General features: G+C 31.3%; 2 protein-coding genes and 1 long non-coding RNA gene across 5 annotated transcripts; all 3 read right to left on the bottom strand.

Moving 5' to 3' along the window:
- Positions 1–661: 661 nt before the first annotated feature.
- On the bottom strand, positions 662–4,479 carry LOC133678259 (G-type lectin S-receptor-like serine/threonine-protein kinase At5g24080). 3 transcript variants are annotated; one of them, XM_062100523.1, is made up of 5 exons: positions 4,122–4,479; positions 2,054–3,414; positions 1,768–1,948; positions 1,177–1,630; positions 662–1,076 (listed from the first exon to the last, which is right to left on the bottom strand). In XM_062100523.1, the coding sequence occupies exons 1-5, from the start codon at positions 4,361–4,363 to the stop codon at positions 735–737; spliced, it is 2,580 nt and encodes an 859-aa protein (XP_061956507.1). In that variant the 5' UTR covers positions 4,364–4,479; the 3' UTR covers positions 662–734. The 3 variants fall into 3 exon arrangements, with proteins under 3 accessions (XP_061956507.1, XP_061956510.1, XP_061956509.1); XM_062100526.1 differs by having other exon boundaries at positions 2,054–3,456; positions 4,122–4,260; XM_062100525.1 differs by having other exon boundaries at positions 2,054–3,971; positions 4,122–4,257.
- Positions 4,480–8,380: 3,901 nt separating this feature from the next.
- On the bottom strand, positions 8,381–9,082 carry LOC133677955 (uncharacterized). The gene is made up of 2 exons (XR_009835868.1): positions 8,647–9,082; positions 8,381–8,537 (listed from the first exon to the last, which is right to left on the bottom strand). It is a non-coding gene; the product is annotated as an uncharacterized LOC133677955 (long non-coding RNA).
- Positions 9,083–12,643: 3,561 nt separating this feature from the next.
- LOC133678997 (UPF0481 protein At3g47200-like) lies at positions 12,644–14,507 on the bottom strand. The gene is made up of 2 exons (XM_062101552.1): positions 14,402–14,507; positions 12,644–14,127 (listed from the first exon to the last, which is right to left on the bottom strand). The coding sequence occupies exon 2, from the start codon at positions 14,112–14,114 to the stop codon at positions 12,780–12,782; it is 1,335 nt and encodes a 444-aa protein (XP_061957536.1). The 5' UTR covers positions 14,115–14,127; positions 14,402–14,507; the 3' UTR covers positions 12,644–12,779.
- Between the last annotated feature and the right edge of the window lie 9,507 nt (positions 14,508–24,014).

The raw sequence follows: 24,014 nt of genomic DNA on the forward strand, positions 1-24,014 counted from the left end.
AAAATAAAAATTCATTTTAAAATTACCTCAAATAAAAATTTATTTTGTATCTTTGTTTTTCTAACTAAAAACGTTTTTATTTTATTGCATTTATCATTTTTTATCTTGAAACAATAATAAAAAAATAACCTAAAATTATTCATGGCATGATATATATGTTCAGAAGCAAATACTTTCACTTTGTTGTGACTTTGGAGTTACAATTAATAGAAATCAAGATAATAAGATGAAAAAAAAATCTCATTTTACTGATATCAACCGCGCGGCCACTGATTCTAGATGTCGTCTTGTAAATTCATGAGCCGTCTATGAACATTTTTTCCCATTGAAAATTGCCTGTGTGTTTGTGATGAAGAACGATTCATTCATTTTATGCTCTCTGTTTATGCATGTGGACTGCATTGATGGAGGCATTTACTAGTGAAGTTCTTTTTCTTCATGCATTGAACCCAAAAAAACAATTTCTGGTGTTTGAAATGCATATTTTTTGCCGATGATCATGTAATTTAACTACAGTAGAATCCTTATTTCTCTAAAGATTTCGTGTTTAAGCCTTAACTTTGTAAAAAAAAAAGCATATCTTTTGAGCATATATAATGCTGGATGTTTAAATCAATCTAATATTGAAAGTAAAAAAAAAGAAATCTTAGGCGGCTCCATCTGCAACATGAAAAGGTTAGAGCTTAAATTAACCGAGTGACATCAACTGCACAAACAAAATTGTGTCGGTTTCCCTATCTAGGTGACATTGTTGAATAACTGCATGTAGCACGAGATGATGGAAGATCAGTAGCAGTGGTGAAGGAGCTATATTGATTGAATTCTCTCTTCATGGCCTTGTAAACTTGTTCTAAGCCTTCTTCTATCAATTCCAAAACTGTCTGTGGCATTGGCGGGGTGTTGATATCCATTGATCCTTCTAGCATTTTCACTACTTCTCCCATTGAAGGTCTCATGAAGACCTCATCTTGAATGCACCAAAATGCCACTTTCAGTGCTCTCATTAGCTCTTCTTCTTTTACTGATCCTTCCAGTCTGCGATCTGCTGCTCTCAGTGGCGTATCATTCGTCATCGCCTGCACAAGTCCATTGAAGAAATGATCAGATTAAACAAGAATTATTGCCATGAAGCACTCATTGTAGGTGAGGTTGAGGGAGAAAACTTAATTTAGACACCTTAAAAGCCCACCCAGGGTAAAAGAAGTCCTCTGCATCAAAAGACATGTCGAGGTTTCTCCTGCCACCAACAATCTCCAAAAGAAGCATGCCATAACTATAAACATCAGCCTTTACAGTAATCGGCCTGTTGCTAATCCATTCTGGAGCCAAATACCCTCTTGTTCCTCGAACCATGGTAACAACATGTGAATGCTCTCTTCCCATAAACTTAGCTAGTCCAAAATCTGATACTTTAGGACAGAAATTATCATCTAACAAAATGTTTTCTGGCTTGATATCGCAATGAATTATCCGGTTCCTGCACTGTTCGTGAAAGTATGCAATCCCTTGTGCAGTAGCTATGGCGATATCGAAGCGCGTTGACCAATCCAGCAGTCTGTCTCGGAAACTATATGATGGAAAGATCCATTTGTCCAATGACCCATTTTTCAGAAACTCATAAACTAGGAGACTGCATGCCAATGCCAATGAACAAATAAACCATGTTTTAGACTCGTAGTATCCGAAGAATGTTGGATGAACCAATGACATTTGAAGTTTTTCAACACATTGAAATAACCAAACTGTTTTTTGAGAAACATTTCTTACCGATGCGATCCCTCGGAGCAGTACCCGCAAAGACGAACCAAGTTCATGTGGTGCATAGAGCCTATGGTGTTCACTTCAGTTATAAATTCTCTCTCCCCATGAGGCAAAACCTTGTCTAGTTTCTTTACAGCAACCAAAGTTCCATCTCCAAGGCTTCCTTTGTATACACTCCCAAATCCTCCTGCAACACAGCGATAGCATGCATAAAATCATAATCAAAGCTCAATTGACTCAAATTTCCTCTGTTTCTTTAGTAGACATGGCATCATTTCTGATCAATATTTACCTGTTCCGAGTAGCTGTGAAAAATTGCAGGTACGAACTTGCAAGTCTCGGTAAGTAAAATGTATTGGAGCGCCAGGAAGAATAGGAGAGCTTTCCATAGCTCTTTTCAAGGATCTCTTTTTGTGAACATTGTGATATAGTAATAGGCATAGGAGGACAACAAGAAATGTCATGCTGAGAACTATAGGTACAACCAAAACCTTCCTTTTTGTATCACCATTATCAGACCCACTTTTATTGCCTCCTAGAGTCATCGATTCATTCGCTCTAACCTTCACAAACAAGGTGGATCCAGGGTCCTCATATCCACCAAAGTCTAAGCTCCTCAGTATCCAGCAATAAGGATTCTCATCATCAAGCCCATAAACAGAAGCCACACACTCACAATCTGATAGGCAAGCATCACCACACTTTGACACTGTAGGAATGTCACTGTAGTTTGCAATAACCGAAAAATCGGAGAAATAGTAATTTGTTTGCTGCACTGCTGCAATCTTGAACTCAGATGTCTGATCATTTGCGTTTCTCGAATCACATCTTCCAATCGACGATGAGTTCTCCGAGCAGAAGTTATCGCCTCCTGCCTTGGAAGTACCAGGCAAGCATGAACAAGAAGCAATAGTCTTGCTTCTATCCAAATTACACACCCCATTACCACATATTCCAGCAATCTCACAAGGGTTTGACACTGCAGCCCACTCTGGAACCCACTGCCGCGAACCATTAACATCGTTATCCCATCTATACAATCTCAAATTTCCGTTAGTCTCAAGTATTAGTCTTCGAAGAACTGATAACCGAGTACTTGATTGACTTGAAGCTAAACCTAATCCATTATAGTCACCATCATTTTTATACACATAAACTGCTCCATTTGATGATTCACCGTACACAATTCCAAAGCTTCCTGCTTCATCTAAAACCGCAACCACATCCCCCGTAACATTCGAAATGTCCGGCCCAGGCCAGTAGGAATAGTTGGCGCCATAAGCTTCAGGTGCAGCATGATCATAGGTTTCAGGCAAGTTATATGTTAAAGCAAGGCTTAGTGAAGTGGGCTGTTGTAACATTTTGAGAGAGTAATAGCCACCTTGTGAAGGTGATTTTGGTACTGATGTTAGTTCAAGAGATACTGTTAAAGGCTGGTTTGGAAGTAAAGTATCAGAAGGGTGTTCAAAACTTTGCCATGCTGAGTGGTTGGAGTTAGAGTGGAGGATGAAGTTGCCAGTTTCTTCCATGCTTGCTGACGTAACGCTTGCGTCGGAGGTGTTTGACATCCAGACTGTTCTGTCCCCGTCTATTAGGACTAGGTTGCCGGTGGTGTCCAGCTCCAGGAATGCGTTTTTGGTGACCAGAGAGTTTCTAATTATTAGATTATCACTGAGCAAATTCAGAAATTGTCACCTGCAAGAGCTTCTGTGAAGACTAAAGAAGGAGAAATGTCTTTGATTTTTCTTTTTCTCTTTTCCCTTGTCAAGATTCAGTGCCATTAATGATCTATAACAGATTTTCATGGACTTCGCAACTTGTAAATACTGATTTAAGACATTAATAATATAGTGAAACTGTTAGGCATAATACAATCACAAACTCTTTTCAAGCATGCAGAAACCATACATATCGCCCATTTATCTTTCTTTTGTTTTCTGTTCATATAATTAAACAAGAACGTCAGACTTTTGCTTTCAAATTTTCTTGAGAGATTATCTTATATAATTCTCGAAACTATTCATCGATTTCCAATTAAACTTCCAAGTCTTCCCTCTAAAATCATCTTAACTTTTCTAATATGTCAAGTTCTCTTTAAAATAACATCAATTAATTCATGAAATCAAAACTGTAAATGAAAATTATAATGAATATAGATAGAACCTGACGAGGTTTGAAGAAAATCCCAATTGAGATGCGATTGTGGATTTCTGATATATTAAGGATCCAATTGAAACAAATTATTTTAGGAACTCAAATAAAAACAATGTATAGCTTGGGGACTTGTACAAGGTTCTCCTTTTTAAACAAAAACAAATGCTTAGACCATCAGGTATAAATATAAGCATAAGCAAGCGTACCTATTAGCTGACCAGACCACGGTTCGATCACCAGGAATATCTACGAACCAAATTGCCACTTGGAATTTGTCACGAGCATTAGCCGCTGAAGTGAAACCAAAAGCAAAAGTGCCATTATCTGAAACCCATGCTTCATTTTGATCACGAGCGGCCAATCTTGAACCCAAACCAATGTAGCTAGCCCTAGCCCCAGCCCCATGGCCGACTAAAACCAAGAGAAAAACGACCAAACAAGCAGCCATGGCAGCAGCTTAGCACCAGTTAGCAGGCTACTAGCGCAAAATGCTCACAACCTGAAAGAGCCAAAGCTTTAAAATAGAACAGTGGCCATGCATTGTTATTCATGAGAGTGAGAATGGATTGAAAGTTTTTTTTTTTTTTTTTGTAGAGAAGAAAAATTGGAATATCATACACGTGTACAGCGGTTGGTGAACTACCCTTTGAAAAAAAATTCTCGGGTCAAATGGTCGGCTAGAGCAATAACTTGGGGGGGTTTTTGGCACGTGTATGGTAATCAATAGCGATATTGTGGTTTTCAAATGGCTATGATGCCCCTATTGCCTAATACGTGACACGTGTTTTCAGCCATTTGCATGAGATTGAAATTATTCAGAGTTTCACACTAGTAACTCGTGATTGTGGAGGTAGTGGCATGGTTAATTTAGAAAGTTTAAGATTTGAAGCTTACACGTGTAAGTTTTGGATTAAACCTATAAAATATTGATTTGAATTAAATAAATTTTAATAATTTAATTAACTCGGCTAAATATGATGGAGTATCTTATAAAAATATAATAAAACATTGTTATTTTAATAAAAATAATTGGTTTAAGTCTATGTTATTTTCTTTTAATCACTCCTCTGGGGGTCGATGTGAATTACAATGAAAAGTTTAGGGATACTTAATTATCAAAATATAGTGTGTTTTTAATATAGAAATAAATAGCTAATTTGATTTTGAAATTTGTGAAAAGATGTTCCATGAAAACATCTTGATGGTTAAGACTTGGAACTTTTAACGGTTGATATTAAATTCAAACTTTAAAAGGACTGCAGCGGGATGCAGGAATACAAAGGGGCTATCTACGTGGAGTAGTTAAAGAATAGATTCTTGGTTAGCGCTGCATTGTAAAGTTGAATTTTTTTTGTTTAAATCATAAAAAATATGAATGTGTTACAAATCTTATGTTTTAACATAAAAAATTAATAATGAATTAAAAATATAATATATATTTAATGATATATATTTTTAATTATTTTAACGATGACATGTTAGATGATATTTTAAAAAAATATAGAGATGATGACATGACATGTCGAATCGACTTGTACCGATCCTTACTAGCCTATAAAAAAACTCAAATCATGAGAGCATAATGATCCTATAAAAACAAATATAAATAAATTAGAAAGTTCAATTCTCAATAACAAAGAAAGTTAAAGGATAAAAATAAAATTAAAATCAATTTAAAAAAATAACTTGAGTTAACTTGGGTAAACTCATTAAACATGTGAATTGAGTTATGATAATAAAATCACCCTATAGAAAGCAATTTAAAAAAAAATCATGAAATTTAATTTTTAACCAACTAAGTGTTGAAAGCTAAAATCTAAAAAAATAATTTTTTTTAAAGATAAAAAAAAGGAGGAAAAAGAAAAATAGAAGAAGAAGAGATAGCATTATGAGATTGTGATAAATCTATATAAAAAAAATCAATATAAATTATGAACGTTAATTTCTAATCAATCCAATATTGAAGGACAAAACTGAAAAAAAAAATTAAATTAAAAAAATAACAAAAAAATAATTCAAGTCAATCCGGGTTAATCTGCAAAACTTGTAACTTAAGTCATGAGATCAGAATAACCACATAAAAATCATTTAAAAAAATTACAAAGTCCCACTTCCAATAGATTCAATATTGAAAGTTGAAATAAAGGAAAAAATAATAATTTCATTAGACCCATATATAATCTAATAGAAAAAAATTACGAAACACAATTATTAAAACAACCTAATGTTAAAGGATGAGATTGAAAAATTCAATAACTAAAATCATATAATTGAAGGGTAAAATTAAAAAAATTCTAAAAAAAAATCTCAAAATACTATTTAAATGATTTTTTTTTTGTGGCTACAAGAATATTTAGCTACCCAATTAGTTTTTTTTAATCATATCTTCCATTCAAAAAAGAAAGTATGAAAATTTAGTAAGTTACTGAATTTTTATAATTATTGTGATGATTATAAAGAATGTATTTTTTAAAATATTAATAAAAGTTATTAAACTTAATTCAACTCGTGATCCAACACAAGATATAAATTATGAATTGGACAATTATACTGAATTAATTGAAAACAATATAATTTCAAGATTTAAAATAAAATAAAATAATATTATTATATTTTAATTTTATTGGTTATACTCGTTAATTTGACCAGATCAAAATAAATTAATTCATGCTTAATTGTTTTTATTTAAAACTCAATTTAAATCAAAAATTAAATTAAGTCATCAAATTTACTTTTAAAAATACGGGTTTAAGAATACTTGTGTGAATTATTCCTTTTCCATTAAAATATAACTGCATACAAGAGAAGTTGTTTCTAATTAAATTTTCTTCCTTCCAGCTGTTACATTACATTAATTTTCAATCGTTACATCATATTGATGGGTGCATTGACGTTCCGCCATGGAAAGATTGAATTTCTCACGCAAGGAAAAAAGGGCTCCAGTGTCGATAGAAGCTGACTATAGAGCGCACCTGGGCGGCTGTTTCAAAACCTACGCACCTGGACGTAGGGACCAGTCAAGACTCAAGATAGATTATTAATCACCTCTTGAATTATGTGGGCGGTGCAAAACTTTCAGGATCATCAGGGGCCATGTATTAATGATCCTCTTTAATTTTTGATTGGCACTAGTCTACAGAGCCATGCTACGCTACGTTCGAAATCAGAAGAACATTTAGCATATTTTTTTTAAAAAAATTATTTGATATTATTATTATCCAATTTAATCTAAAAAATAACTTTGAATGACTTTTTATTTGGCTTGAATTTAAAATTAAATTACATAAAATTTATTTTAATATTACCCATTCAATTTAACAGGCGTAAAACCGATAAAAATAGTTTTTTTGACTTAAAAAAAATTCAAGATAATTTTTTTTAATTAATATTAAAATAATAAGATCAATCTTGGCTAGGGGGCTTCATTCACTCACTAGATCTGCGATTCTAGATCCGTGATTCGGATGATGGATTCTAATGGGTTAAGAATTTTAATTTTTAAAATCTATTTTTTATTTAATTATATAATAAAAAAAACAGATACTTGTAAAATTGAGTATAAACCAAATATCTTGATATTTATTTGATACTGTGATAAATTTATAAAATATAAATCAAATTTATAAAAAGTAAATCAAAATTTATAAAAAGTAAACTTAAGATAAATTTAAAATGATTAAATCGTGAAAAGAAAGACAACTGAAAAAAAGAGGGAAATGACTTCAGTACCCCAAGTTTTATATTAGAAAGATAATTATACATGTTTAAGTAGTCATATGCTTCGACATAATTTTAATTATTTTAACTATGATATAAGCAACGCTTAACTAACTGTTGATTTTTTTTAGGGGACCAAAAATGAAGTTAGAGATTTCAGCTGAAGAGCCAGATTTATTATCACGTTCCAATAAGAAAGTTAAAGTGGACAACGGAAATCGCCGCCTAGTGGAGGAAACTAGTCCTGATAGTTTGGCTGCGTGCAGGGAGAGAAACTAAAGGAAACTTAAGCTACAAGGATTCTCTTGTGGGAGATAGTCACGCAGATCAGAGGATGGCCTGCGATAATGAGTATGATGAATACGTTTCAGATGATGATGATGGGGAGGATGATTGCCCATTAATTCAGTTGAGTGCCGAGGGCAAGCGACGCATCAGAGAACCCTGGCGTCAAACCTTGATTGTCAAACTTATCGGAAGGAGGACTGGATACTCATATTTGATGAAGAAACTCCAAATGCTATAGAAAATTCAGGGAGATATGTTGTTGGTTGATTTGGGGAATGATTTTTTTCGGCCAAGTTTTCCAATTTGGAGGATCGTTATTATGCATTATTCAGAGGTAGATGGATGGTGGCAGACTATTATCTCATAGTGCATCAATGGCGGCATCCGAATTGCGATCCATATGAGGCTACTATTGATAAGGTAGCGGTATGCAAGGGCGGATCTGGGCTACTATTGAAAATGTTTAAACTGTCTTTTCGTTTAAATTTTCAGAACCTTACTACAAAAGATATATCCCAGCTAAGATCTGCACAAACAATCCTGGACTCTGTAATGCATCATCGGGTGGCTTGCTCTCCTCTGACTTTGTAATGCATCATCGGGCTGCTCACTTTGCCCTTTGTGTTAAACAAAACCAGAAACAAAACATAAAAAAATCCCAACAAATTAGCATATTCAGAGAAAAGAAAGAAAGCACAAATGGCAGAAATAGGAAAAAACACTCACCAAATTCATCCCAAAACAAGAAAAAAAGATTTTAAGTTTGGGCTACCAGTTATCTTGTTTTGATCGAAGATGAATTAGATTTTGCCCCTTGCCCCATTTGTGTTCTTGTTTCTATTTTTTACCCTTTATGTTCGGAGAGAGACAGAGAGGGGGCAAAGGCAAATGAATTGGGAAAAGCTTTTGTGTTTTTTTACCCTTTCTTGAATGCTAAACAGGCACTTAGCCCGTTTTGCTGGAAAGAATGAGGCAGTCAAACCGGCATCCATCACAACAACCAAGCTTCAAGTTCAACACATACGCACGCAGCCAGGTCACGAATGGAGGGGATGACAGAGGAGGGCATGCAGAAGCACAGAGAGCAGCTGCAAAACTTCAACAACAACCAAGCTCCGAGACCACTAGAGCCACCTGCTATGGAGGAGGACTTGGTTTGAGACAAACAAAATTGATATGGTAACCTATTTTTAAATTTGTGTTAAAAAAAAAAGACTAACCTATTTTTAAATTTTTTTAATGTTTTATTTTCCTTCCTAATGGGCCTTGATTTAATATACAGTTATGAAATACGGTGTCACATTGAAACAACTAATGGGCCTTGATTTAATTAAATTTATGCTTCAGTCACAAGATATGCATCCAAATTAAAAGTTCCACCAGCTGAAGATTTTGGAAGTATAAATTATAGGAAATTACTGAAGTGAGTAAAAAAATTAAAAAATTGATTAAATTTAAAAAGATTATAAAAAAATAATTGAAAAAATAAAATTATAAAAAATTTTGATTAAATTGATTAGAATATTTTAAAAAATATTCGGTTCGGTTTCATAAGTCTGAAACCGAAAAACCGAATTGAAATTAATAAAAAAATCAAATAAAAAAACCGAGCCAAACCAAAACCAAACCCATTAAAAATTACAAAAAACTCTAAAAAAGTTAAAAACAATATAGTTTTTGATTTTTAATAAAAAATAAACGAATCGAACCAAAATTGATTAGTTGAGTTTTGGTTTTTATTCTAAAACAACTTAACCAAACGAAACCAAAATCGATCGGTTTGAATTAATTTTAGTTTTTTTTTATATTTTTTAAAATTTTAATTTAATGAGTTTTATAACTAACCAAAAATAATCACCGTTAGAGAGCCTTCTTTTAGAAACCCATATGATTTATGTGTTAAGCATGTTACAGCACCTGCAGATCAACACCTCCATACAAGGTTCTTAAAAACTTTTTTTTAACACAATACAAAATATACAATATAAATTTAGATTGAAAACTCGAATTGTAAAATTATAAAATCACAAGAAAAATATATTAACTAATTATATACTGACAATTTCAGTTAAATAGTAAATAATAATATAACACAATTAAAATAAAAGTGAAATAAACAATACAAATATCCAAACACCTTAAAATACATAATTCAAATAAAAATTCATACACGGTTTAAATAACTTAAAAAAAAAAGAAAAAAAATATAAGATTGAACAACTATGTTTTATTGATAGAGTTTCAGAACATTTTCTAGAGGACAAGTCTTGAAACACACTGCAAACAACTAGTGAGATGATACAACATTCTAAGGTATATCATCAACTTCAAAAAAAAATTAACAAAAACCAATATAGTGAACCCACAACAACGAGAACAAAACGTATAAAATGACATCAATTTAATCTCATGCCACCTCACCTTCCATCTTTTTTATGTTAGTAACAAGTCCTAGAAATAATGTCCAAATATCCCACCAAGCAAGACATGTATTTCAAGTTCTCTCTAAGTTTTTGTCGTTTCTCTTTGTAGTTAACAAATGGTTAGTCTAAAACACAATATTTCTCTCTATATAAGTATTCATATTTTTTAGTTTACCCATTTGATTCCTCACCACATCTACCTCTGTCTTCCCATGGTTTCAATCCTCCGATCATGCCTTCTCGATCTAAAATACAGTATAAGGCTTTTCCATACCCAAGATCCTCTAATGTTGGTGTTAATCTACTAAGATTAAAAAATTTGAGATTCGGGCAACGGGGAAAGGGGAGACTGGGAAGTGGGGACTATGTAGTGGAGTGTCAGAGGACTCGGACAGGGAGGCAGTAAATTTTTTAACTTTTGCGGGTTAAAACTCGAAATCGGTTAAACTTGGTCAAACTCGTAAAATCGGTCTGATTTTGACCAAGTTTGACCGATTTCGAGTTTTAACCTGATTTGACACATTATATACATGTTAACTCGTAAAATCATAAAATTTTAAGAATCAACTTGCAATTTTAACAACCTTGCCTCCATGATCACAAGTCACGTATTACAGCTTCTGCAGATCAGTATCTTCATGATCACAGCTTCTCCAAGTCAACGCAACATCAAGCCACGAAATCTGCTATGAAATATAATATCTCCAGCCCATTGTATTCTCACTTTCTTAATTTAGAGAGCTTACTAATGATACAACTATAACACATTTATGAAGATTACTCTTGTATATGCTTTATATAAACACTGAATTTTTGAATAATAGACATAAGATAATATCTGAATTTTAATGATGAAATGATTATAATTAAGTTTGAACTCATCAACTTTATTGTAAATAATTAAATTAATAAATTAAACATAAGATAATTAATACGGAACTATGTATATTTTAAGCTAAAAAGTCTTTCATTTAAGATAATATATTTAATTGTAATATAAAATTATTCATGAAACTTTACTTAACTTAAACTTTTGACTTTTGAGTCAAGATAATTATTGAATTTTTGTAAATTTTAACCTACATTTATGAACAACCTTCAAAAGCTAGAGGTGGAAATTAGAAAAACAACAGCATGAACACAGGAAATGCCAAAATCACAATCGTCTTGTCAAGATACATAACCATGAAGACTTCATTTCCGCTTAGCAGCTGGTGCCTTTTACTTCATTTGTACAACGTGTAATTCTATAAATTTTAAGTTTAAAAAAATTTCACCTCAAAATTTAAATTTTTAAATTGAAATATTTTATTTATTAAATTAGATACCTCCATTGTTAGGGTTTTTTTTTTCTTGATTGTGACATCGAAATGATGAGCTGTGGTTTGAATTTTCCATGAGAATAATATATTATAGCATTGACTTGTGACCTCCATAATTAGTCTTTGGGTCAAGCTTTGTTCATTTAAAATACAGACTCGAAAACGAGGAAAAGACATTTCAAATGAAAACAGTAGACTAAAGTAAACCACCTTGAGCTCATTGTCATAAATAAATAGAAAACAAATTGTAAAAAAACAATTAATTGAAATGCAGACCTAGTGAAGGTATACATGATGTAGTTGTTGATGTGAAAATGAGTGATTCCAAGCGTCTCTTGTAACTAAATAAAAATTTATTTTAAAAATTTATATAAATAATCTTGTTTATGCATTCATGAATCAATAAGATAAGTTTAAAATTAAAAAATAGTTTGATGATATCACACTAAAATAATAATTCAAAAAGACCATAATTTTTTATCCAGTCGTTTGGTTGCGCTTAAATTTTTATAAGAGTTTTTAGATGTTATTTGTTTTATAATAGTCACTGCTCTGCCATGTAAACTGTTAAATTTATAAATATAAAAAAAATTTCATCGATACCCCTAGTTTTGGTTTTTTTTGGGAGTCGAGTTAACAATAAGAATTATTTGTTTTTTTCCTAGTATGTTTAACTTCATAAAAAAGAAAAAATAATAAATTTTTTATTTAAAACTTTTGAGAAATTTTGTGATGCTAAGTTATGATTACTAATATTTATTCAATAAAATAGAGACAGATATAAGGAGAATAGAAAATCAAGAGAAATGATATTAAAAAAAATTAAATATGTTAAAATATTCTTATTATTTTTGTGAAATTGTACGTGATTTTCTCTTTTTTCCATGTCATATCACTTTTCTATTAAATAAATATGGATATAGTCACACCATAGAGACTTTTGGTGCACGATGTAGAAATAATGCAAACAATAATTAATTAACCATAAAGTTCAATAATAATTTATGTCACAAACTTTAAAAAACATCAAAGCAAGTAAATAATAAGAATCTAGCACAAGTAGCATTAAAAGGTTTGGATTCAAGCCTCTCTTTTCTAAGAAAGAAAAGACTAGCTAGCGTACAAAGTATAGGATAAACCGTGTCACAGCGATGGCCAAGATGAGAGATCCAACAACAGTTCCAGTGCCTATCCAAACATTTTTAAAATACACACTTAACAAGTAGGTCCTGTTTTTGTTCCAGGAGCTCTCATAGTAATCATTCAGCAGTTTGGAGAGGGGGTCGAAACTGGAAGATATTTCTACCATTTCTCGGCAAAGCGTGTTGATAAGCTTCGCCACAGCATCACTGTCACCTAGCTTGCTAATAATAACTTTATTTTCGATGAGCAAATCGACATCTTTGTCGACGTCCACAAGAGAATCTAGTAGCTTAACGTAACGGCAAATGTGCTCTTCTCCTGGATAATGTAACTGCTCGAACACCATGAGGTTTCGGAGGAGACATTCGGTGTTGTTGTCGATCTCAAGGGGAGGCATATGTAACTCACCTTTCTTTTCTACGATCCGTTCCTCTTTTGAGAGACGTTCCCAGGCTCTAATGTCAAGCAAGGATTCATCTGGCAACGCCTTGAACTTAATTCCTGCCTGATGCAGCATGGTTGCGCTATAAAGTGTTTTTATCGGCCCTCCCTTTTCTAATTTTAAATCCGGGTGCTTGAAGGATAGAAAACATCTCACCAAATCAGTGAAATGTAGTATTGTTTTGCTGGGCTCGTATTTCTTTTTGTACTTCTCAAAGTACCGGAAGGAAAGATCCATGAGAGAAATGCAATCGGTCCTGCTCATCGCAAGCTGATCATATAATTCATTAAGAGTAGAGAATGGCAGCTGATTTTCAAGCAATATCAAGTCTCTTCGAATCGCGGCTCTCAACCAGGGTTTACCTATTATAAAATCGTCTTGATATTTGCTGTTATCACGCAGGTATTCTTCATTCCTCAAGAAGAGCTCGAAGATGAATACAGCGTCTAACAGAACCATCTTCACAAACTGATCGCCGCTAAGCTTCGAGTCAAACTTGGAGGTATCAGCTACATAGCGACAGCAGATGTCAACTTCTTTTTCTGAAATGGTGCTCAAAAGTGCAGTCAAAAGTATTCTTCTTTTCTCCTTTTCCACTCGCAGTTTGAAAAATTCTTTCAGATATCTCAGTTTCTGAACTTCCATAGCCTTCAGTTTTTTGTTATTATGGTGAATAGGGCCGATAGAAATTACTCGAGGAGTGAAGGCAGCTTCATTTAAATCTCGAAGTGCAGCAGGAACTATATAGATACATTGCTCAGACCGAAAGCTACTCTCCAACTCATCTGGAATTCGAATTAAAATCTCCTGGCACAAATTTTCGATTCGATTTAAAGGGCTTGCTAATTGACCGATGTCTCCCATTTGTTGAAGCTTTCTGATCATGTGACAAATAAACAACTGTAATTAACTACTAATTAATGGGATTAACTTCAAATTAAGCAGCAGAAGGAGAAGGTGCTAAAACAAACAAGCAACAAGTTGATAATCGGTATGCAGTACTTGGGGGTTCGATTTGTGAAAATCTCATGATGGAAATGATTTAATCATGCATGGAATCATTTCTCTGTTTTTGGGCCAAAATTAATGGAAAAAGGAACATGAACAGCAACGAAACAAAACTAGCTAGTGCACAAAGAACCCTAGTATACCTTGGTCTGAGAAGCGGAGGCACTTGATTTTCTGGATGCTATACCGATTCTCCCTCGACCCTTGTCTTCTCTCTTGTGCTCTTCAGTACAAGCTAGTACGTACGAGTTCTCCTGTCTCTCCACTCTCGGTATAGTCCCTTCATTTATAGGCAATAATCAAAGTTCAATTCACTCTTTGTTTTTTTATTAAGAAAATGGCTGTAAGGCTGGTGACCTTTCACCTACCTAAACATGCAAGTTGCTTTATATATATATATCCATGTCTCCAGGAAGCTCAGTAAATGCATATCTAACTGAAATTAGAACATCTTTGAGACTATGGTTAATCGCACAACGTATCCATTCCTATTCCTTTAATCCATAGCTGTGAGATTTGGCTTGAGTGTGACTCTATAAAGAGCTCATGTTATTATGTTGTTGGGTAAACCGGTATGTCACCGAATCAATTATTCAAGTTGATTGTTTTTTATTAAAATAATTTCATTTTATTTTTGTTAAATTTATAAACATGCAAAATAAAAACTTATGGCAAACATACTTTCAACACAAATATAATAATAAAATTTTAGTATACATACTAATCATATATTCAAACTTGTAATTGATATCAAATAAAGATCCTAGCATGCATATTAATAACAATAATAATATCTCCGTTTAAATTAAAATAAAAAAATACTTATTTATTGAATCACTTTAAAATAATAAAACTTTTGTTGTTGTCAATGATTAATCATTTATCTTTAAAGTTTTATTGTTAATCACATTATAAAACTAAGATATTTGCAATATACCTCCCAAGATTTCCAATAACACTTAGTTTAGATACACTTTTAAATAAGGTCTTTGAACCAAATTAAAAGGACTCAATTATCTCTCAACAAAATAAATCTCATCTATAAATTTAAAAGGAAAATCAAAGAATAAAAAGAAAAGGAAAACACTAAAAATAAGATGAGGAAGAGTATATAAATTTAAAAAAAAAACTTATTAGAGACTCTTCCTGTACCCCTCATTTTTATAGTAGATTTTAGAAGCTAAAAGGTTAAATTATTAATTTTGATAATAATCAGAATTAATTCTCATCATTATCAATCTTTGATTAGCCACCATAAGTCAAAAAAAAAACCTGAATATTTTGGCTATTAATTTGAATTTCTTAGTTAAAAAACTGTTCAAGTTTTGTAGAAAAAGCTTTTGAAAGAGATTGTTAACCTTCATATGCTGGACTATATAAAACAATAAGTTGAAAGAAATAATTCTTTATAGACTAGGGTTAAGTCCAAATTTCAATAGGCAAAAAATAATTTTTTAGAGCCTAACTTATTATTTTACAATAAACTCAAATTCACACATAGGACCAACTCAAAGCCCAAACCCGAGCCGGCATGTACACACATGTGTGTGTGAGAGTTTAAACTCAAAGCCCATTTTGTTTAGGATCCCTTTCCTCTAAAAACTCTTCCTTCTAAAAGCTCGAGTGCACGTATGTTTGTGTACGAGTTTAAACTTAATACTCTCTTTGTTTAGGACATATTCCCTCTAAAAGCTTGAGAGCGCATCTCGAGCCAACCCGAGCATGTTTGTGTGTAGGTTTAAGTTTAAAGTCAACTTTACGTAGGGTATCTCCTCTAAAAGCTTATGTGCTCTTTGTGTTTAATTTTAACTTTTCAATTTTCTACTTTATAAACACCAAAAAACTCTTTTCTTTCATATATGTGATAGAGAGACGTTCTATTAGAGAGTTTTGAATTTCACCAAAACAAGCCAATTGATAGTTTTTTAAAATCAATTTCAATTTCTCATTCACCCATAATTTATTTAAATCATATTAATATTTCATGTTAAAGAGTATATATTGGAGATTAAATAGGAACAAAGTTAATTTTAACCTAAAAGATAAATAGATTTTTTTTTTAATTTGACCTAAAACATGTCTATTAAATAATTTGTTTTACCAAATTTCGAAGGGAGAACCAGCTGGTTTCCCCACGCTAGCTGGTTATATTCCCTTAATTTTATAGGCAATGCTCAAGTTCAATTCTTGATATTTTTTTAATATTAAGATTTTTTTTCTTGTTGCGTAACATGAATCACGGTACTAAGTATAATGCGACCAAGGATGCATGTTAAAATCACTGCTGGCGGAGAATTAAAAAAAAACGTGTACATTTTTATTTTTTTTACATTATTGCAAGTGACAATAAGATAGCCAATCATTCACACAGCAACATGTGAATATATATAGAGTATGTTAATTAGCAATAGAGGTATATATTTTTTTCTTTATCATGTTTAGTTTAGTGATTATTTATTAATTTGATGGCTTAATTTAATGAAGGAATATTTAAATCCTAATTAATACAATTTATTGATTAATTAATTAACTAATCCCATTAATGAGCTCAAGTCCTTCAAAGCTCCTATTAAATTGAAAAGCAATAGAGATTATTTTTTTTTAAAACTACAAGTGGCATGTGATCACACGACCTGTCGTGTATTGGAGAATATGTGATGTAATTCAATTGAGGTAAGGCTTAGGTCATTGAGTCATGAAATAGTCGTCGTCATTTTTCATTCTCACATCATTATTAATTTATTTCGATCGAATTGACAAATCTTAAAATACTCAAAGACCTTTTTCTCTTATTTTTATATCAATAGGCTTTTTGCTTATTAATAATAAGCTCCTTGCACTTCTTGGAAAGTTCATTAACTACTAGCTCCTAATATATATTGTTATTACATGGTTTTGATACTATTTGTTTTTATATTTAAAAAAAATTAATTTTTTTATTTTTTGATTTATTTCAAGTTATTTTTTGATTTTTAGATTACTTTAATTTATTAATTTTAAAAAATTAAAAAAGTATTGTTTTAATGTATTTTTAAGTAAAAATATACTTTAAAAAACAATTATTATTATAATACTGGATGAATGAGTTCTATCTATCATTCAAATCAAATAAATTTATTATTGAAAACCAAATTAATGATATGCATGTCTTCAATATCCTTGCAATGAAATTATAACGCTTGGGACAAAAGCATCGGCTTAGTACCTAAAAGATTGCATCTTGCAACAAAATTCAACTTACATAATCAAATACCTTTAGCGACTAGCTATGGAGATAGTCATGGCAACGAAAAGTACTCGTCTCAACTCTCAAGAGGTATTTGGTGACGACAAGGCGTGCATTAGTGACAAAAGTTTTCATGTCACATTTCCGAATAAATTAAGATCCTTAATTTATTTGAACCCTCAACTACTTTAGTTAGAATCATTTTTAATTTACATTTAATAAATTCAACACGAGTAGATTTAATTATTATATTATATTTTATATTAAAAAAATTCATATACTTTGGAATTTGCGATATGAGACAGAGTTGGTATGGACTTTGCTGGTCATTGAAAAGTTTGTGTGAAGAACAAAAAAAAAAGCTTTTCTCAGTGTGAATGCTCCTATATTATCATTAGTTTATTCGTCCAAAGTTATCTTATATGGATTGCTATTATTCCCATGTTCAAGGTCATAATCTCCTATGGAAAAAGTAACCAAATTGCACCGAGTTTTCTGGCCAGCGGCAGAGATAAGTTTTACTTGTTTTTATTATCTGGGTTCGAGACTCAGCGTGCATGTCTATTATCTTTACAGTGTTTTATTTATTTATTGAGTTTGCAGGATGTTTAGTAGGTTCGAGAATTAGTTGTGGTTCACATAAACTGGTTCAGACACCCCCGAGTTAAAAAAAAAATAAAAAGTAACCAAATTAACCTGCAGGAGTTAAGTTAACATGCAGGGTAAAAGAGCCTAAGTGTGCATGTACTAGAAAGAGAGGGAGGCTACATGGTGCTCTAATTACGCATGCAATCTTTTTTATAAATTATTTGGAAATATAGTATAAACTATATTTTTAAAAAAATTATTTTTTTATTAAAATTTAATGTAATTTATATGTTTTGAATTAGTTTAATGTGTTGATATCAAAAATAATTTTTAAAAAATAAAAAAAATTATTAACATATATTTTTTAAAAAAAATTATTTAAAAAACAACGTTAGTAATTAAACAAACTTAGTTATCCATGATGGCGATAAATACGCTACGAAATGCTCTTTAGTATACGGCAGCGCGTGTAAACTGGTTTTTGATGGTGTGTCGTTGACCCCTCCTATCTCTTTTCCTTGAAATTCATGACCCATCCTAGTCATTCTAAGTTTCAAAGCTATCCCTTCTTCATTGCACTGTCATTTGAATTTTGATTCTAATTTTTTTTCATGGTTTTAAAGTTGTTTTCAATTTTATTTTTCAATTAAAAACTTCCAAGTTATCCTTTTTTTAAAAAAATATTCCCTCAATATTTTAATTATTGTTTTTTTGTTAATGATTTTTTTATAAAATTAATTTTTTTTTAATTTCATCTCTCGATTCAAAAATATAAAAGGTTCTTTAATTGTTTTTAATTTTTAATTTGATCTTCGTTCTATTAATTTTTAATTTTTGTTGAAGATCTTTTTGAAAAATTATTTTCTTTCTTCCAATCTTATCCTCCAGTATGGAGTTTGTTGGAAATTAAACTTTGTGTTTTATTTTTGATTGAGTTATCTCAGTTTTCCTTACTCAAGTTGAAGATTTGAAAACTTAACATAAGTTAATATTATCCTTTTTTTAGGGTTTATTTTTTTACATTATTTTTTTATATAATTTTATCCTTTTACGTTGAGTTTTATTTTTTAAATCGGGTTTCATAATTTTCTTTGATTTCCTTTCAATTTGACTATGCAAATCTTATCATCTAGATTGTAGAGTTGGATGGTTAGCTCAGGTCGATTCTATTTTTTGGGTCATTTTTTTAATTTAATTTTTATTTTATTTTATCTTTCAACATTGAACTGTTTTATAATTAAGTTTTGAGCTTTTTCCTGATTTACTTTATATTTTGTTATCTCATTTGCATGATCCAGGTCTTAGGGTTTGGCAAGCTTGCCTATTTTACAAGTATTTTTTTAATTAATTTTTCTTTTTAATTTTATCTTTCGACATAATCTACTACTCATCATTTTCTTTTTTCTTTTTGGTGGCCTTTTTTTCTTGCTCTAATGAAAACTTCTTTTTTTGTTTAATCATGTTAATTTATTCTTGTTGTTTTTTTTATTTAATTAAATTATACAAACTTATTTGATTCAATTGGATACATGACTGGAGTCATGATTATTTTTTTTAATGTTAGAGCACACTTGCTCCCGCCAGCAGTAAAGCGCGCCAAGGAATTAGTTGATATCTAAAATTGGTCCTCGTCTTCCACCAGAATTTTTGTTGTGCTGCAAAGATGAAGGCGAAGAGTCTGAAATCGACAGCAAGCGTCAAGGGTCACAAGGCTTCCCCATAATCTGTACCTTTATCCATGCACTATAAAATAAATTTAATTTGAAAAAAAAATTTCAACTTTTAATAATAAAAAAAAAGGTTAAAACCTATTCCCGAATACCTCCAGACCATGTAGTCAATGAAATATACAAGGGACATAGTGAGCCCATGGGCATATTCGAGTCCATGGCTTTCTTTCGTTGACTAAAATGTCCCTTTCGTTAGGCTGGTGGTTATGGCCTCTTTGTTCAAGTTGATTTGATGTGTTTTTGAAAAAGTCTATAGTTTTAGTTTTAAAACTTTGCGATCCAGTCAAGAAATTGGGTCATGATTACTAGGTCAACTAGTTAATTACCACTTAATCCTTATGATTTATGAAAATAAATAAATTAATGCCTATAGTAAAAAAAAGAATTAAATATAAATTTAAGGAGGCCGACCATGCTTAATTAGTAGTATTCTGTTTAATTATTTTTTTCCTGATCAATCTTTCCATACTCTCTTGTCTCTATTTTTTTTTCTTTTTTCTATTTTGTAAAAAAATATATAAAATAGAAAATAATGTGGATAGACAAAAATATTAAGTTATAAATAGATTTAAAATTATAGGGATTAAATTTATAGTTTTTAAAAGCAAGAGAACTAATATTATATTTAACTCCGGGCTCAACTAGTGTATCAGTAGGCTAAATTTAGTTCAATTGCGTTATAATACATTAATATTTTGCAAAATGTAAAGTGTAAACTCAAGAATGTTAAATTGATATATACAAAAAATGAAATGGTGTAGCCTTGTAGGTGACTAGCTACTTAAAAGACTAAAAGTTTCAATATTTTTTCCCTTTAATGATTTATTAATTTATGTTTCTTGTTTGATTCATGAAACTAGATTAGATTATGGATTGTTTCACTGGATTTCTCTCCCTGTCCAATCCCTGTTTTAAATCACTCCAAGTTATTAGATCAATAGTTATAAAACTCACCTTAACGCGTTTATTCAGGGCTTGGACTGATCTAGGTTAAAAATGAATAAAATAAAAAGAAAAACCCGGTTGATCCGATAAAAAATTAGGGTTGACCCGCTAACACGGTCAACTTAAACTTAACCCGATCAAAACCCAACCTTTAATTTGTTGATTTTTTTAAAAAAAAAATATTAAAATGATGTTATTTTAATTTTAAAAAAATAAAATTAAAGATTGATCAAGTTGGGTTTTACAAGCATGCATGCATCATACTAGATCCTTGGATTGCATCATGCCATGAGTTAGATATTTCTTTCTAATCTTAAAAAAAAAATATAAAGACATCATGCAGTAAAAAATCTTATGCATACTAAATGAAATATTTTTAAAATATTAAGATGATGATATATAGGATGATATATTTAAAAACAATATTGAGACGACAACATATTAGATTGACTCGAACCAACTATGGTTAACTTGTGTAACCCATGATCTGGAGTATAAGATTGTGGTAACCCTATAAAATACAAATCAAAACAAATCAGGAAGTCTAATTCCAATCAACCAAATATTAAAGGTCCAAAATGAAAACAATATCAAATTAAAAAAAAAAAGAAAAAAATGACTCGAGTAAACCCGAATTGGTGGCTTGTGCTACGTCACGGGTCAGGCCAAATTTGCATAACGTAAAAAAAAGATGCTTAGGCGATGATAGTGTTTATAAAGAAGAAAAAAAAAATTCTAAAATCCAGGTTATTGACTTAAATTGATCCAATAAGCTCGGTTAAATTAATAATATAATAAAAAAAGCAACAACAATAAATAAGTTAAACAAAGAAAATTGTCAATAATTAACTATAAAAAATGAGTTGTCAATATCATACTTGGAAAGATAAAAAAGAAAAGTTCGTCAGAGACTCACCATCACTCCACCATAGAAACTACCATATCACTACAAAGAGCTTATCGAGACTATTCCAACACCAGTGTAAAAGGCTATACAACTACACCAAAAAAGGATTGACATGACACAAGAGCAACGAACCAGAAAGTAAACTAAACAAAATATCATAAAGTGAACATCTCATGTTATATTTAAACAATTCATTTAACTTAATTCAAAAATAATTTTTTTTAAAAAAAACTATTATAACAGAGAATGACAAATAAAAGACCTGAGAAAACCCGAGTAGTTTTCAAGATTATTGAAAAGTCCTATAGAAAGAAAATAAAAAAAAATAACGGAATCCAATGTCCAATTAAATTAAATTTCGAATGATGAAATTGAAAAAATACAAGTTTAAAAAAGGAAGGGAAACAAACTCAGACGAATCTCTTAAACCCGAGTTAATCTCTTGAATTTACATCCTTAGTTAATCTCTCAAACTCGCAATTCGTGAAATCCTAAACTCGATCTTAATCAAAGTTTAATTAAGAAGCTCAATTCCCAGTAAAATTAATGTTGAAAGATGAAATAAAAAAATAGCAATAAAAAAATGATGATAAAATCTAATACGTAAACAAATTAAGGAGGATGAAATCATAAAAAAATATCTAATTAAAAAAATCATCTCAAATAAAATAAATAACAATCAAAAGAAGAAAAACCAAATCTGAAAGATATAAAAAAATCGAAAGGTTATGAAATTGGAAACAATATTTCAATTCTATAGGTTAATTAAAATTAAAAAAACAATAATTAAAAGAACATTGATCAAATTTGAAAAAAAAACAAATTAAATATTTGCCATGAAGATTTGGAAGGTCAGATACCAAAATCAAGGAGGAGATAGAGAAAAAAAAAAGGTCAACTAACACCAAATTAGAGAAAATTAAGCTACATGTGCCGTCTAAAAAAAAGATCATGTCATGATGAATTGAAAAACACCAAAAAAGACCTTTTAGTAGCCGTAAGCTGCCACACATGCTGCCTTAATAGGGTGGGGCGACTTACTTGCTATTATATGTAATGGATGTGCCAATCACTTTTATTGTATTTTTTGTATATTTATTAAAATATTAAATTGTCTCTTTTTCTTTTTTTGGGAAGAACTAAAAAGCTAGGATGAAAGTATAAAAAAAAATCATAGGATTCAATTATAGAAGTTTTGCTTTTAAGGCCAATTCAATTTTCACAATGTTTTTTAAAAATAAAAATCCAAAAGTGCCCCCAGTTTTGCTTTTAAGAATAATAATATCATTTTACTGTAAAAAAAATAAAAAGATTGAGTTGCCCTTAATTATCTTCATAATAATCAATGAATCCTATGAAATGACCGTCTTACTTCAAAGACCAAAGCCAACGAGGTTGTTTTTAGAATAATAAAATTATTAATACATTATTTCAATTCACAGTACACTGAATCTTAAGCGACACCAGTATTTTTTTCATCAAGCTTTTAGTAATTAATAATGTCATTGTTATATAAGAGGTTCCGAGTTAGAACCCTTTTTTTTTTTTTTTGTGAAAAAAGAAGAAGCATGAAGCAGACTAGCAGAGGCTATATTTTCTTTTTATTAGCACCAGGTATCCGGGCCAAGTCCTACTAATCCCGGATGTGTATAGGCCCTTTGCAAGGAATTTCCCGGATTAATTCATGGGCCCAAGTCTGATGGTTCCATGAAATTCTTGGCACCTAGTAAGAATCGAATATAAAATCTTGAACAGAGCACTGTGCCAAGTCCCAGCTCTTCTCTGCTAGGTCAACTAATGGTGTTAACAGAGGCTGGGATCTTGGACAGGAGAACACTGCCAAGTCCAAGCTCTTTTCCGCTAGGCCAACTCCATGGAGTTAACAGAGGCTGTATTGGTAAGCAGTAAGCATGAAAAAGTCAAGAAAGTGAAGTTTCCAAGTAACTGAGACCAGACTGCTTAACCTTTCCATTCGACAGTGAACCTGGATAGATTCATGTGCAGGATCCTGCTTTTCCTTTTACTTCCTGCAGCACTGCAGTTTCTGTGGCACTGCAAAATCTTCAGAAATCCAAAGGCTAACTTTCTCCTTAAAATATTTCTCTAATTTGGTCAACATCTTTCAGTTCTAAGACACAGTAACTACCCCATTTGGAGATGGGGGCAGTTTCTGGAAGAATAGGTTCAGTTAATCATCCCGGAAAGGCAAAAAAGAAGAGTTCATGCCTGCTGTTTCACTGGCTAAAAGCTTGTGCATTAACTTATTTGGACTTGTCCAGTCTGCATGAACATCCAAAGAAGCAAATTTATGATGAAATAGTTTTGTATCTTGGGTGTTTCTGCAATAATTAGCTCACATA

Source organism: Populus nigra, chromosome 18 (assembly GCF_951802175.1).
Source record: "Populus nigra chromosome 18, ddPopNigr1.1, whole genome shotgun sequence".
Taxonomy (NCBI): Eukaryota; Viridiplantae; Streptophyta; class Magnoliopsida; order Malpighiales; family Salicaceae; genus Populus; species Populus nigra.